The sequence below is a fragment of the Macaca thibetana genome, chromosome 6 (genome assembly GCF_024542745.1).
Source record: "Macaca thibetana thibetana isolate TM-01 chromosome 6, ASM2454274v1, whole genome shotgun sequence".
In the NCBI taxonomy this organism is placed as follows: Eukaryota; Metazoa; Chordata; class Mammalia; order Primates; family Cercopithecidae; genus Macaca; species Macaca thibetana.
This window is the reverse complement of record NC_065583.1, coordinates 152,078,993-152,095,268: the sequence shown is the minus strand read 5'-3', so window position 1 is coordinate 152,095,268 and position 16,276 is coordinate 152,078,993. Positions and strand designations below refer to the sequence as shown.

Sequence of the window (16,276 nt, the reverse complement as noted above, 5' to 3'; positions counted from 1 at the left end):
TTGAAAGTATCTTTTCATTGATATTTTTCCTTTTATCCCTCAAACCTTTTATTTACCTAGTTACTAAATTGTCTTAGATATATCTCAAATTCCTCTTCTCTTCAGCATTAGTTCAGACTGCATCAACTCTTGCTGTTCCTATCCAGCAATGTGCTTCATTGCTATCAAAATAATTGGTCAAAATGAAGAACTGTGCCTGATGCTCTCCAAAAAAAAGATCTCTTAAATAATATATGTAGCATTTTATCTTTTTATTCAACTCTTTCATGATGCTAACAATGTCTTATGTCATCATCTCACCTTTCACAATCCCTGATTTAAACCAAATTACACACATTTCACTGAAGTCTGTTTTTATTCATTTTATCTTCTCTAACAACAATAACCACCAAAAATATTCTTTCCCTCAATGCCCCTTATTTTCCTGCCTGGAAAATTCTTATTCATTTTAGAAGTAGTTTTAAATAATGTTCTTTTTCATGATTCCCTTATGTCTAAAATATTTAATTATTTAATTATTTAGACAATTATGGCACTAATCTTATTGCATTACTCACCAGTTATATTTCTGTACATGTTTGTTTTGTGTATATATGTATAAATATAAGTATATATAATCATGTATGTTTTTGTGTATATACAGATAAATATAAGTATATATAGTCTTATATAAACTTATATAATTAAATATATATAGCCTTATATATACTTATATAATTAATATATAGTCATATATATTTATATAATTAAATATACTTATATTCATACATATATACACAAAACGGAAACATGCACACACATATTTTATATATATTTATATTTATACATTTATACACAAAACACATATATATATGTAGAGTTATGTTTCACTTAACAGGGATACATTCTGAAAAATGCACTGTTAGGTAGTTTTGTTGTACAAACATCACAGAGTGTACTTACACAAACCTAGATGGTATCGCCTTCTACACAACTAGGCTATATGGTAGAATCTACTGCTCCTAATCTAGAAACCTGCACAGCATGTTACTGCATTGAATACTGCAGACATGTGTAACACAATGGTATTTGTGTGTCTAAACATAGCTAAACACAGTAAAAAATAAGTATTGGTATTCTAATCTTATGAGACCACCATCACGATAGGTGGTCCGTCATTGACTGAAATGTCATTATGGAGTGCATGACTGTACAGTTACAAAGGCAAGCAAGAAAAAGTGAGACAGACAATGAATATAAGAGAAACTGAAATGAAAAAAAGTAAATGTGTGTATGTACGTGTGTCTGTGTGTATAAGAGACAGAGAGAGAGAGTTTGGTTCTGTTTATCCCACCAAAATGCAAATTAGTTGTGAATGTATCCTGTACATAATTTCTTACTTTAAGACAACTACAGTTCATTTTTATTTCTTAGCACAGTTCTTGGCACATATAGGGCTTTGGTCAATGTTTAATAAATCAATGAATGCTTTAATGACATAATTTCTTTTGTAACTCCTTCAAACTATAGGCATTGGGAACATGAGGGAAAATCACGCTACATCTAACCAACATAAATTGTAGAACAGTGCTTTTGCGTGTAAGTAGGTTCATTTTTTTCTAGATAATAAAACAGGGAAAAAGAGACATTTTTAATTTTATTCCCTTCTTTCTCATGCTGAAGCATCTTCCTTGGGGCATACCTGACAGTTGCTCTAGTTGAAAAGTGCTTGATAATTTTAAAATATGCAAATCAGCCTGGGGCCTACATTACCTTGGGATCCCCAGCAGAGGAGAGGTTGACTCTATTTACAAAGTGAAAATCAGCACTTATTAAATCAAATCTCTCTTGTACCAGGCAGGGATTATGATAGTCTCACAGCTCACTGAACGTACGTGTCTTAAATCCCTATGTATATCATATAGACATTTCCTTGAAAGACCTTGTCTCGTGCAAACTTAAGTTTATCTGCCCAGGCAGTATAAGGATCCCAGAAAAGAGGTCAGTCGTGTTTGGTCCTTGGATACTGCAAAAGCACCAAGCAATAAAACTATGATTTACTTGTCTCTGTAACAACATGCATACACATTTTAAGAATTCAGTATGTCCTGCCTGAATTTTGCCCTATAATCTATATAAAAGTAGTGAACCACAGAATCAACTAAAGCGGGATGCACGAAGGAAGATTAAATTTTTGATGTGCCAGTATCTTTCTAGGTGTAGTGCTTTGAAGCATAGGCTTAAAAGCCAAATAACCTGGATCCTCAACCTGCTTCTTATTTATTTCATGAACAAGCGACTTTACATTTACATGATTCTGTTTTTTTAACTAACGAAAAGGGGTAGATTTATGTTGGTGCAAAAGTAATCGCAGTTTTTGCTATTAATGGCAAAATTACTTTTCCACCAACCTAATACAAAAGTAATTTTGCCATTAATAGCAAAAACTGCGATTACTTTTGCACCAACCTAATACATTATCAATCTCATACGGATGATGTAAAGATGAAGTGAGTTTATATTTGCACTATACTTTATAGTAGTGTTTAGTACATGCTATAACAATGCCTAATACTATTATTTTTATACTGTTGCTGTTTTATTTGGGCAAACCAGATAATCCTTTCTTAAGTAATTTAATGAGATAAAGTCAGTAGCCCATCAATGGCATTCGGATAAACAAATAAGCATGCATAGCTATGACATCTCTTTTAGATGATTATTCTGTAAATAATTCTGGAATTGTTTACAGTTGTTTCTGAATTGGTTATAGTTGTGCATAATCCTTAGAGTTAATTTGATGGGAAATATGAAGAATTGATGTTGAAATTCTCAGGAAGTAAGATCTTACCTCAGTTTATTTGAATACTCAAAGTCTTCCATCACCTATAATTTATCTTAATAAAAACTGTCTTTTAAGTGGGCAAATGTTTTATTAATTTTCAAAACTAACATTAACCAAATGATGAAAAGCTATTTATATTTGTCCCTATTGTCAATAATCCATGGGAAATTATAGTAGACAACAATACATTCACTCGTTTGAGTGCATTTAGGATCGATTTGGATGCTTACATAATAAATATATCAAATTCTCGTTTAATTTGACATTGATTATCTATATACATGATACCCTGCATACATATGAGAGAGTCACTCAATCACACAGTGACCTTTTGCTTGGAGTTTGTAAGGTTTTTTCCTCCCTCAAAAAGGCTCAGCAAAGCTGACACTACATAAATGTACATGTTATTGGTCCATGACTTTTATTTGTCAACCTAAATTATTTGCAATAATGTCTGTGAGTCAGTGAGTGTACAGAAGCATGATTCTATAAAAGCCAGGTTTCTTAGGAGCTCACAACATTGGTAAGTGGAATTTGAAAACAATCTGCTTTTCTTGACTTTTGTCCCTGTGATGGGATGTATGGAAGAGCAAATAAAAGGCTCTGTTTTCTTTCTTTTTTTTTTTTTTTTAAACTAGTGCCCAATCCTAGGCACCAACCAGTTGGCTGGGAACCTGACCTCCTGCTTAGTTGCTTTTGCAAACTCTTTTTCTCTAGGCCTTGACCTTCTTCTCTGGTGCCTGTTTTTGTTCCTTGAAGATATTGGAGAGCATTTTCAAATAGAGATTCTCTGGAGTGTTAAGGCAAAGATGGAATTAGCCAGACCTCAGTACATTAGATGTCCCTTAATCATTAACTATGGACGGAGGGAAATCAATATCGTAACATTTTCTCAGGGACACTTTTTGTAAAACCTTTTGGAAACAAATACTGTTGTCCCAGTTGGTTTTGCAAAGCCCTACAATGATCACGTTTCAGTAATTTAAGCTTTTCATAGACCTTTCCAATGATCTGCTTTAACAATTTTACATAATTTTATGATTTTCTATGTTTTTATGATTTTAGAGAAAGAAGGAAAGAAAAGGGGTAAACAGGACTAAAAATATTCAAGTGAAAATACCAGGCAAATAGATTTAAAGTATGGAAGTATAATATTTTTCTAGTATTAGCACAATGAAACAGAAAAATTTAAGGATTATTGAATGTTTGGTTGGAGACCAGGAAAATTTGCTCTGGAATCCTCCTTAATGGAACTGTTATTGGTACACATGAAGTAAGTGCATTTATTTTGTATACATTTTAATATTTAGAGCAAAAGAGTAGAAAATACTTTTAGATATCAGTTTTAAGGTGCATCCCGACCTTCCAATCCATGGACTCCTTTTTAGAATTATACTAATGTGCATATATTAATGTTCACATATTTATATACTTTTAAAACCATGAGACTACAAAGATAACTTGGATCAGGCACACAGTTATTATTTTGTTAATGCCAATGATAATTTATAATTGTCAATGTTACCCTGAGGGTAAAGCCCTCTAAACTCATCTCCCATCAACCTCCTCATTCTTTGGAATGTTCCAGTCACAGGAAGTTTCAGTTGTGGATAGACTCCCTTCAGTTTCCAACCTCAGGGGTTCCCACATGCTGATCTTTTTGCTAAGTGGATTTCTCCCTCTGTTAGTGGCTAGATATTGCAGTGTTTAGGTGAAATATCACCTTTTGAATGAGAGCTTCTATTAGCCTTCCCCTTCCCCTAATCGCCAAATCCTGCTTACACTGGAATTGTCTCACATGTGATTGTTTTTTATACAGGACTGAACGACCCCTTGCCAGTGTACAATGCTTTTACTTATGTATGATTTGTCTCCGCTGCTTTAAAGAAAGGCGACAGGGATACAAACCAGGACTTTTTGTTGTTGTTTTGACAAATGCCATATGCTTGGACTTAGTTTCTAAAATGGCTGTATTAGTCTGTTCTCATACTGCTAATAAAGACATACCCGAGACCGGGTAATTTATAAAGGAAAGAGGTTTAATTGACTCACAGTTCCACATGGCTGAGGAGGCCTCACAATCATGGTGGAAGGTAAATGAAAAGCAAAGTCATGTCTTACATGGCAGCAGGAAAGAGAGAGCTTGTGTAGAGGAACTCCACTTTATAAAACTACCATCTCTAATGAGACATATTCACTATCACAAGAACAGCATGGGAAAGACCACCCCTGTGATTCAATTACCTCCCACCAGGTCCCTCCCATGACACGTGGGAAGTATGAGAGCTACAATTCAAGATGAGATTTGGGCGGAAACACAGCCAAACCATATCAATGGCATTTGGTACAAGGGTCATCTCAATAAATATTTTTAAATCAATGAATTTGTGATTTACTTGAATTGTCTCTCATACGACATCAAAACTTCTCACTTAGATGCTACTGGAATATTGGGCCAGATAACTCTTTGTCATTGAAATTTTAAGGATGCTTAGAAGCAGCCCTAGCTCCTACCCATTAGATCCCAGTAGCATTTGTCAGTTGACATAATAAAAAATGTCTCAAGACATTGCCAAATGTCCAGGGCCATGGCTGGGGAGGGCAAAATTATCTCTGAATTAGAAACATTGTTATAAATCCACACAATAAAATAAATGAAAAAATAAAGCAAGATATCTGAGTTTTCATTTGTCTCTGTCTCCTCCAGATGACTGAGATTGTTGATGTAGCATATAGGGAAACAATGAATTTAGATCAGCCAACCTAAAGGAAAGTTTGAGTTGCGACCTAACTTATAATATTGAATAATAAAAATAATAATGGTAATAGAGAACTAGCATGAATCAACATTATTGGATGCATAAATACACTAAATGCCAGCCACTGAGTCAATGCTTCTTAGATATTAAATTATTTAGTCTTACATTACTCTGCAAAGAAGAGACTGCTATCCAGTGTTGCTGATGACAATGAAAAATAGATGGTCAGTTTAACTGACCCAAGTGAAAAAACTACTAAGTGAAAATTACTGGGACTCATGCAGGATGACTGCAGGGCCTGCTGCTGAGGTATCCAACGTGGCAGCCACTAGCCAAGCCACTAACCCTCATATAGCTATAACTACAAATATAGTTTTTGAATTGAGATTTGATGTAAGTTGAAAATACTTGATAACTTGGTATAACCTTAAGACTTAGAGAAAAAAAGAATGTAAAATATTTGAGTAAGTTTTATATTGTCATATTCAAAGGGTAATATTGGGTTAAAGAAAAACATATACTGCAAATAAATGTCTCTTGCTTTTTGAAAACTTTTCCTATGTGGCTTTATCATTTTTACCCTGAGCCTCCTTTGCTTCTATGTATGGGTATAATAATAGTAACGGTTTCTATAGATTAGTTGTGAGGTTTCAATGACATGCTACATATGAAAGGCTTTGTGAACTGTAGAACTCCCTCCAAAGATTGGCTATTTACTTACATAATATTAAATACTATTTTCCAGATGTTGTATGATTTAGACAATCAAATAACATTCTAATTCCCATGGATGTGGGTTCCCAAAGGTTAGATAAGGTTGTAAATATTCATAACAAAAAAGAAAACTTAGAAAATAAAAATCCATAAATTATATTTCCATCTATAATTTAAAAATAATGGGACAGTTCAGACCAACCTGGGCAACATGGCGAAACCTTGTGTCTACTAAAAATACAAAAATTAGCTTGGCATGGTGGCATGAGCCTGTAATCCCAGCTACTCAGGAAGCTGAGGCAGGAGAATCATTTGAGCCTGGGAGGTGGAGGTTGCAGTGAGCTGAGATCGCATCACTGCACTCTAGCCTGTGCCACAGAGTCAGATTCACTCTCAAAATAATAATATAATAGTGATAATAATAATGAGACAAGATACGGGATGATCTAAAATCCTCTAAATGTATTGTACTGTACATTTGGAGTTGGAGGTAGATTTAGTTTAATTATTGAATGTGTCATTTGTAAATGGACTGTATTTTAGACACATGTGCATATATGTTCCCAAAAATGTAAAATACAATACTACTCCCAAAGGAAATTTATTACCGATAAAATACTTTTTTTTCCAGTAATAGTTTTGCTCATTGTAGATTATGTAGTTAATTTGTTATGGTTTATTGTGCTGAATTTGCATGCTCGTTCTCCTGGTAAAAGGCTCGAGCTAAGAGGTGGTCAAAAATACATGTAAAATGTGAAATTTAAATTTTAAACAGCACGCATCTTTAAACGTGTTCTAAGAAATATGCAGGATTATTATTGCTTTTATTTTTCTTACCAATATTAAAGGTAACCTGGACCTGAAACCTAATGATTTGAAAAAAGCATAAGCACACGCCTTTCCCTATGAGTTCTGGGGCCCAGCACCATACCAGCAGACCTGATGGGCACACCTTAAATATCTAATCAAACAACCATCACAAATACATAGGCATGTGATTAGCCTGCTCAAGAAAATGCTGTATGAATTTTGAAATCTTTCCAAATACATGCTTTTAAACAATTTAATTCGAATCAGGTACTATTAATAATCAAAGTTAGGTAAAAATAGTACAGAAAAGAGAAAAAAATGCTTTTGAAGAGTCAAAACAATGCTGTTAATTCTAGACAGTAATTCCTCTGAGCAATGGCCTTTAATATAAAGATACAAATATTACAAAAAAGCTATTGCCTTTAAATTTTAGTACTTTGTCACAAGGTATTTAAAGTCAATTACAAACTAAAATGGGGGGACCAATTCAGAGGTTAATATTCAGCATATACTGAAAATTCAGGACATAGATGGTAGTCGAATATGTTTTTTGTGTCACTTTTCTGATGACCCTACATTCTATCTTTAAGTACAGGATCTTCTGGCAAAGCAAAAATTTGGGAGTTTCCATTGAGATTTGATACCATCCTCTCTAGTATGCGAGTTGACATGTAATCTATCAAATTTGTACAAGAAAGAAGAACAAATGCATGTGTTTTTATGGTCAGGAGCTAAAGGTTCTTAACCTATTCTTAATCTATTTTAAGAATTTGAGAGGTCAGTTCAAAATAGATCTATGTGCAGATCAGGAATACAAAATGTTGTACTAAGTTTATCACTCCACACATAATAACATTAAATGCAAGTCAGATAGTTTCTGAGGTTCTCCCTCTACAGTGCTTTCTGGCTTAGTCCTTATAATTTGTCAAATTAGATTTTTTGTTGAAAAACTGTGTCCTCAATTTAGGATCCTCATTATTAAATTTGAAACCGAAACAAATAAGTTTATTGTAAAATTATGACTTAGTTTGTTTTCTAATAAACATTGTTTCATTTTATTAGCTGAAAGAAACAGTTCTTAAAACTACAAGTATAGATGCCAAGCTCACATATGAAGAGGTTTGGGATCATAGGTCCTCCCGTCTCTGAGTGAAATATGCTTGAAATATTCAATTTTATTTTATAATAACAGTAATTCATCAGCATGTACACCTTTACTTTTGTAGCACATTTTTAGTATGTTTTAAATTAAACGAATGACAATTGCTTTTTGGTTTTTTTTTCTTTGTCTCTTTTTACTCTAAATCTTTTGCCCTGCAGAATGACCATTAAAGAGTGCTTACTCTGGGGGAAACGTGGCGGGTTGTCATTGACATCTGTCAGCGTGATGTTCACGGTGGTTGTCCCTGATAAACCTCCCATCTGGCCGCCCATGTCTTTGGCCTGGATGACCACTTGGTATTGCTCTCTGTTTTCTCTGTTCATGTTTGGTAAAGCAGTCCTGATGATACCTTGAGAAAATATAAAAACTTCCATTATCTTCACTGAAATCTCCATTATTATTTTATTAAGTCCACAAAAAGTATTTTTAAGCTAGTGATTTTTTGAAAGACATGTTTCCATACTCATTTTTATTGTCTAGAAATTATAAAAGTGGAGGCCGGGCACAGTGGCTCAAGCCTGTAATCCCAGCACTTTGGGAGGCTGAGATGGGTGGATCACAAGGTCAGGAGATCCAGACCATCCTGGCTAACACAGTGAAACTCCGTCTCTACTAAAAAATACAAAAAATTAGCCAGGAGAGGTGGCGGGCGCCTGTAGTCTCAGCTACTCGGGAGGCTGAGGCAGGAGAATGGCGTGAACCCGGGAGGCGGAGCTTGCAGTGAGCTGAGATCCCGCCACTGTGCTCCAGTCTGGGCGACAGAGCGAGACTCTGTCTCAAAAAAATAAATAAATAAATAAAATAAAATAAAATAAAAAATACAAAAAACTAGCCGGGGGAGGTGGCGAGCGCCTGCAGTCCCAGCTACTCGAGAGGCTGAGGCAGGAGAATGGCGTGAACCTGGGAGGCGGAGCTTGCAGTGAGCTGAGATCCGGCCACTGCACTCCAGCCTGGGCCACACAGCGAGACTCCGTCTCAAAAAAAAAAAAAAAAAAAAAAAAAAATTATAAAAGTGAAAAGTGAATCTGTGGAAATATCATTTGTATTGTGTTTCCATTTCCTAGCAACATCACATGTGCTTAGAGTGGCCTAAGCCTATATGTTAAAATATCTACACAGAGGTTTCCATTAGTTCACTCTATGATTTAACTTTGAATTCTTACATCTTTAAGTGTTGCATCCTCACTCAACTGTGAGTATTAACGTTAAAGTTTTGTTCTTATTCTCCCATGGTCTTTCTACTGATAAAGGTCACAAAGATGATCAAATGAACAAACAGCAATTCATGATTCCTGACCTGTTTCAGGCTCCACAGAGAAATAGGGCTGCCCTTGAAGTATGCTGTAAATGACTCTGGCGCTGTTCCCGTATGAAGGGTCATCGGCATCTGTAGCTGTGACTTGCACCACAGAAGTACCTGAAGTATCCAAATTCAGCTTAGTTCTGCACAGTACCAGAAGGAGGAGCAAAAGCACTGGTTTTCATTGAAGACTTGAATGATTTCTGGCTTTAATAATGACCTCTTAAACTTTCATATACAATTTGGATGAATATGTACATTAATATAGTGTTATTACAGGTAAACTCTGAGTTCAAGTACATAATATTTATTTAGTCAACATGCCTATTTTGTATGCATGCAATAAGTAATGCTAGTATATCAGAATATGATAAATACAATTACTTTACAAATGCTCAAGTTGGATATTGAAATTCATTTTCACATAATAGATTTGTTTTGTGTAAAGGGCATATCTAATCACACAGGAGTAAGTGTGTTCTTCCTGCTCTCCACTAATTAACTCTAAAAATAATTAACATCTGCTCTAGAATACAATTTTATGAATAGATTAAATTCTAAATTTAGAAACAATTCAACATGATCCCAAGTCCCATGAACTACTAAAATCTATTTAATAAAGTTCAAGATATTTAAAAGGACTTTATAGTGAGATTACTGCCAAAAGTTCTTGGGATTTAATGAAGCAAATATTAAATAACAATCCCAGAACAATGCTTTTGAGAAATGCAGAGTCTGAAAATGTGCTATTATAACTGTTAACAAGTTAAAAAAAAGCTTCAGATTTGTTTAATCAGTTTAAACAACTTCACACATATTTGAAAAGTGTCTATTCTACTGAATCCAAACATATTTCTCTAAAAATGTTATCACTGTTCTCTGATGCTTTTCACTGCCTTTCATTCTATATCTAAATTAATGCAGTTTTAATTTTCTTGGCCTACTGATACATCTCCCATTTATGTACACTGAAGAGAGAAATTCTATTTTCTTGAATGTTATATTTCTACCTTTTTTTCATGCCGTATGTTTTACAGGTTCCACAATCTAACTTGGTAATTCTGTATCAGTATGTATTTAACCATGGCTTTTCAACTGGCTTCTTTGAATATAAGATTTCAAAGAGTTTTAAAGATACCAGCAGAGTTTTATATATGATAATCATAATGATAGGATATTTTATGATATTTAATAAAAAAGAATCTAATCAATTTCCTCAATTGAAATAGGTAGATAGTACATATTCAAGATGAAATCTTTTGGTAAATTATGACTAGAGTATATGTGAAGATTCTATAACCTGTATGGTATTCTAAATATATTTATATTATATTTGGGATCAAAAAATTACACAACTTTTATCTGAATCCAAGTGACAAAAAACAATTTATTTTCACAATTTTCTACTGAAGTTCAATGATATTTTCTTGATTTTTGAGGAGAGTGTCTACCTATAAGTATTATAAAGATTCACAAATCTGTAGGAAGTGTAAATTGCATTGATCTTTTTTTCTGATTGTCTCCTAAAAGAAAAAAAAAATATATATATATATATATATATATATATATATATTCATGGTAGCAAATCAAAGAGGATTTCAATTAATTGATTATACTACTATAAGAATTTCTTGATTTTTAGAACACTTTTTGAATACCATAATAAATGTTGTAAATGAACTTACCTACAACAGACATTTCCGGAACACTTGCTGTATAGATTTCTTCCGGAAACGTGGGTTCATTGTCATTGATATCATGAATTTTGATCACAAACTCTGACTCTGGCTCTACTGGCCTCAGAGTTCTTCTGTTAATCGCTTGTGCACGTAGAGTATAAAAGGCCTTTTCCTCCCTATCAATTCGTCTTGTGGCATGAATATCACCTGTTTTTTCATCAATAATAAAAAGAGTACCAGCTCCATCTCCAGATAAGATATATTTGAGTGATCCATCTCCTTTATCTTGGTCTGAATGTAGCTAAGGGAAATAAAAAAAGAGTATATCCATGATAATGTATAAAGGTACATGAGGCTGAAAGAATTCACAGAAGGTTTTTCAAGTCTCATCACTGAGCAATGGGGTCGCCTATAGTAGTTCTTGAAATGAGAGTTGAATAAGTTTGATCACACTCATTTATACACTTTAAAGAATATGAATAGCCTTTTATATATCAGGATAATTTTTATCCTAAATGAAAAAAATGTAATAAAATTAAACCGAGCTCCTCTCTTTGCTTGGTAAATACTCATTTTCATGGGCAAATAAATTCTGTTTCAGATATAAGATATCAGTCCTGATAGGCTGGTGTAAACACTGCTCTCTCATCTCTTTCTGTGAATGGAAGATTATTTTATTCTTATAATATGCAAAAAACTCATCTGCTATAAACTTGTTATTAGCTATTATATTTCTGTTGATGAATTAGTAATATCTTAACTGTAAGACAAGCAAAGTTGTAGGAGACAAAGCTCTTACTTTAAAAACAACGTACATCATTTTTTTGCTGATACAATAGACAGTGATTACCCCACAAATATTTGTAGTACTCAGAGCAGACAGATATCTACATAACACATGTCTTTATATTTTAAAGTTATAAATCAAATTAATGAACTATAAAATAAAATATGTTCTAGCCTCCTACCTTGTCAAATCTACCTTTTCAAAAACCTACAAGGACAAATTCTGTGCAGGAACAAGACAATACAAGGCCTGTGTCTTGCTCCTTTTCCTAAGCCTCTAACATAACCACACTGAAGTTTTGAGAATCAATTCATCACATCAAAGAGCTCTGCATACCTTCATGTGCACATCTCAACCCAATGTACATACCATCCTAGTGCAAATGCCACTCCAGGAGGCCATGTGTCATGGATAAATTCCATCTAGGTTATTTTTCAACAACTGCCCTGAAGGCTAGCCAATAGGCTTAAGAATACATGTACTAGTCACTGAGTCTAACCTTTGGGCAATGGACTTAAAGAAGAGCCTCTTCTAAAACCTAGAAGCAAGTTCCGGAATGTTTGGGAAAGAAGTAATAGGCCCCAATGACCTTGAGAATTCTGGAAATGGACAGGCAGTTGCCAGATGGGTACATCTCCTGCCCCATATAGAATTCTTACTCTGAAAAGTAAAGCTTGGCCACAGGAAGAACAGATCTTGGCTTTGAAAAACGTAAGAAGTGTAAGGTTTTTTTAGTGTTACCACCCTACCAATGAAAGCTTTTACATGCTAGAATCACAGTTTTATTATGTGCAATGTGATTATGCTTCAACAAATTGTTATGTTGTTACACATTTGATAAGAAATATTTTAAAAACTGTAGATCTTAATTTCTACAAAACATTGATTACAACAGACATCATTATAGACATGTTTTGTGTTTTAATATTTATATAAAATGTAGACATAAATCAGAATAGGCACACTAACCTACAGTCTATAGAATTAAGAATTCAAGACAGTAATCTTCAATTATATGAAAAAATACATAGAGTTACACATTTATCTAAATGTTTCATTTTTCCTCTTTAGACTGTTTACATCAACACTCATTTTCATCTAATTAAGTGTTGAATTTTAAACCAATTACTTCCTATTTAAGAAGACTTTAGTTTATTTAATTGAAAGGTTCTTTTTTACTTATGAGAACTTATTTCAATGAACTTGCCCCTGAAAACATTTTTATGTAGACACCAAAATATTTAAAATAAATAAAATGTTATGCATATTTATCTTTAATGTATTGTATTACTTGTTATAACTGGGTCTACAAAAGCAGTCTACTTTTTGGTTAATGGAAGTAGTAATTAGCACTGAGCCATCAACTCTGGATAAAACTACATTTCTGGATAAACTGTTTATTAATACAGCTATAACAGATTAAGAAAACTCCAAATGGACATATATTGTGGAGAAAAAGATAAAGAAGTCAGGGAGCAAATAGTTTCTTACTACATTTTTAGCTATTCATAAACAATAAAGTAAGGTTGAGAAGCTCAGGAAATAACTCCTTTTAACTAAAAAGCTTTCCGAAGTAACATGTGACTTTTATCCAGGAAACCACTCTTAAAAAAAGTCACAAGACTGATGCTTTACAGGAACTGAAAATGTACATAGTTGCTGGGAAACTTTCCAATTATATGCATGTGCAACACAGTGGCAATTTTCCAAGTTACAGATTTAAGCACTGCATGTTTCTTGTTCTATCTGAGAATCAAAATAATTCAGGAATTATTATTGATATTATCAATAATTTGATCAGATAACGTTATGTTTTATAGTTGACAGTTATATTTATTCCCTATGCATTCAATAATTTTAATTGAGAAATATTTGTTTATACTCATAAGAATCGTGTACTTCTTAATCCAAATCAACAATTCCAGTTTCTGTGGAATATTCAAACATTTTGTGAAATGGAAATTCACAAGACAGCCCCTAAAAAAGCCCCCAGGAATGAATGAGGATTTCTTAAGCTTACAATACCTAAGTTATCAAAGAATGAGTAGAGGTTTGAACCTGGGGAATTTTTATATGTTACTAATTTTGCATTTTAGGAAGAACACTGCATAAATATAGAATATAGATTTGGAATGAAGAAGGATCTAAGGCAAGATAGGGGTCATTAAAACCCTTTCTCTATTCTAATCAGTTAGACATACAAAAAAGCTGCTAAGATGGTGAGATTTTAATTTTTATAAAGCTCAGTTTTGGAACATAAATCATAGCAGGATTTATTATCTTCACTTATACTACAGAGAGTGAAAATTAAATCTTATAATTGGACCACATACTGTGGGAGTTTGTGTTGGATTAGAAAATTGAACATGGTAGTAGGGAATCAAAGAGATGGAGTTTGCAAGTAGACTGTGGTTTTGAGAATCTGAAAATGAAAGGATTTCTACCTTCACCAATGGGAATACAATTAAGAGAAGCAAATTACAACTAGAATTTATACAGATCGATTCTAAGACGACAGAATTACTATACGATTTTCTCAAGCCACTAGAGCTTGTACTAATGATAATGTGCATTTAAAAAGTCACAGAGGGAAACAAGTGATTGCTAGCACTAGAATAAAAGGCAAAAAGGACCATATTTGAGGGCATGACATTAGTGTATGTTTAATGAAAGATGGTCTTTGAAAACATATTTGATACATGGACAAGTAAAGAAACTACAAGAGATACTTACTGTAATAATATTATGTGAATAATCTCATTGCACATAATAAAACTGTGATCCTGGCATGTAAAAATGTTTATTGGTAGGGTGATACAACTTAAAAACAACAACAACAACAACAACAACAACAAAAAAAAACCTTACACTTCTTATGTTTTTCAAAGCCACGATCTGTTCTTCCTGTGGCCACGCTTTACTCTTCAAGTAAATAAAGGAGGCAGAAAGATGAATTTCTAGATCTCCTGAGACTTAGGGAATAGCTCCTCTTGTAGATGAAACTGATGGGATACAAGAACTAAGTAATAACAGGTCTATTGATATTGATGATTTCCTAACAGTTACAGAAACAGACCAAAGGACAAAGTTCTTGAGTTATAGTCCCCTTCCTAAGCTTCCCATCTTCTTTTTAAATTTCTCTTTATTTTTTAATTTTTCTCTTACTCTGCATATTTTTTCAACAGTTGTTCTGGTATTACCACCTTCCCTCATTCTTTGTGTGTCTGTGGCACAATTTTATTTCCTATTCCAATTCATACACTGAGTAATGATCAGGCAAGGGTTAGCCTTTTATAACTGCAGCTTTCTCATGACTCTTCCTTTTTTATTTGGATATCAGGTAACAATACTTGGATTTAAAAAACAAACACTTTATTGAACAAAAGAGTTTACATTGCTGAGAAGCTGGGATCAATGGGTCACATGTCAAAAAACTTAAAGCATCTACTTTGAAAGATAGGACTAATATATTGATTTGTGTGTTACTATTTTATTATGTGAGATATTAAGTTTTCTTTAAATATAAAAAAAATAGATTATTGTGGTTTTAGTTCCTCAGTAACACCTGTTCTTCGGTGTGAAACATTTGTGTCACACATTTTTAAGAAGAATTTTATGTTAATACTGACCTTTTCTTTCCTTGGGAAAAGTCTATTAAAAATTCACAACCTGCTGTGTTCCTTGTAAATTCACAACCAGATAAAGGACATGGCAAGATACATGACAACTGATGAAAATAGAACAACTGGTACTGCCCTGCACATTTAAAAGTCATTTTCCCATTCTTTAATTTTTTTATTCAGACATTTTTTAATCATAATACATTATTACATTTGTTTATATTAATTTTAATATTTAAAACCAAATGATAGATTGAATTTAAAGAAAAATTTAAACAAATTTTTTAATGAATGCCTGGTCACTTGAAATGTGTCAGTTTTCTGATAATATTATAACATTTCTTGCAAAACATATTCTTTGTATAAAATGAAGTTTATAAGCTAAAGGGGTCTTGCAGCCTATCTGGCTTAAGAGCATTTTTTTTGTTTGTTTTTAAAGAGGAGGAGAAGAATATCCAATCAATTGTTTATCAAGTGGAAATGAAATAAACTTACACTTAAATATAGGGACAATGTTGGTAGGACATTTTAGTTTTTATCTGTTCAGTCTGCTATAGCAAACTACAATCATGGGCCACGTGAAAACATTTCAATGACAGATTGCATAGACAACAGTAGTCC

General features: G+C 33.3%; 1 protein-coding gene across 2 annotated transcripts in view; it reads right to left on the bottom strand.

The window, feature by feature from the left end:
* The window catches only part of LOC126955961 (cadherin-10), a 164,803-nt gene that overhangs the window by 38,825 nt on the left and 109,702 nt on the right, over positions 1-16,276 (bottom strand). For both annotated transcript variants that reach the window (XM_050792723.1, XM_050792722.1), the window contains 3 exons: positions 11,255-11,549; positions 9,567-9,686; positions 8,451-8,618 (listed from right to left, as the gene is read on the bottom strand). In XM_050792723.1, coding sequence (XP_050648680.1) covers positions 8,451-8,618; positions 9,567-9,686; positions 11,255-11,549 — 583 coding nt within the window. The remainder of the gene's footprint in view (positions 1-8,450; positions 8,619-9,566; positions 9,687-11,254; positions 11,550-16,276) is intronic.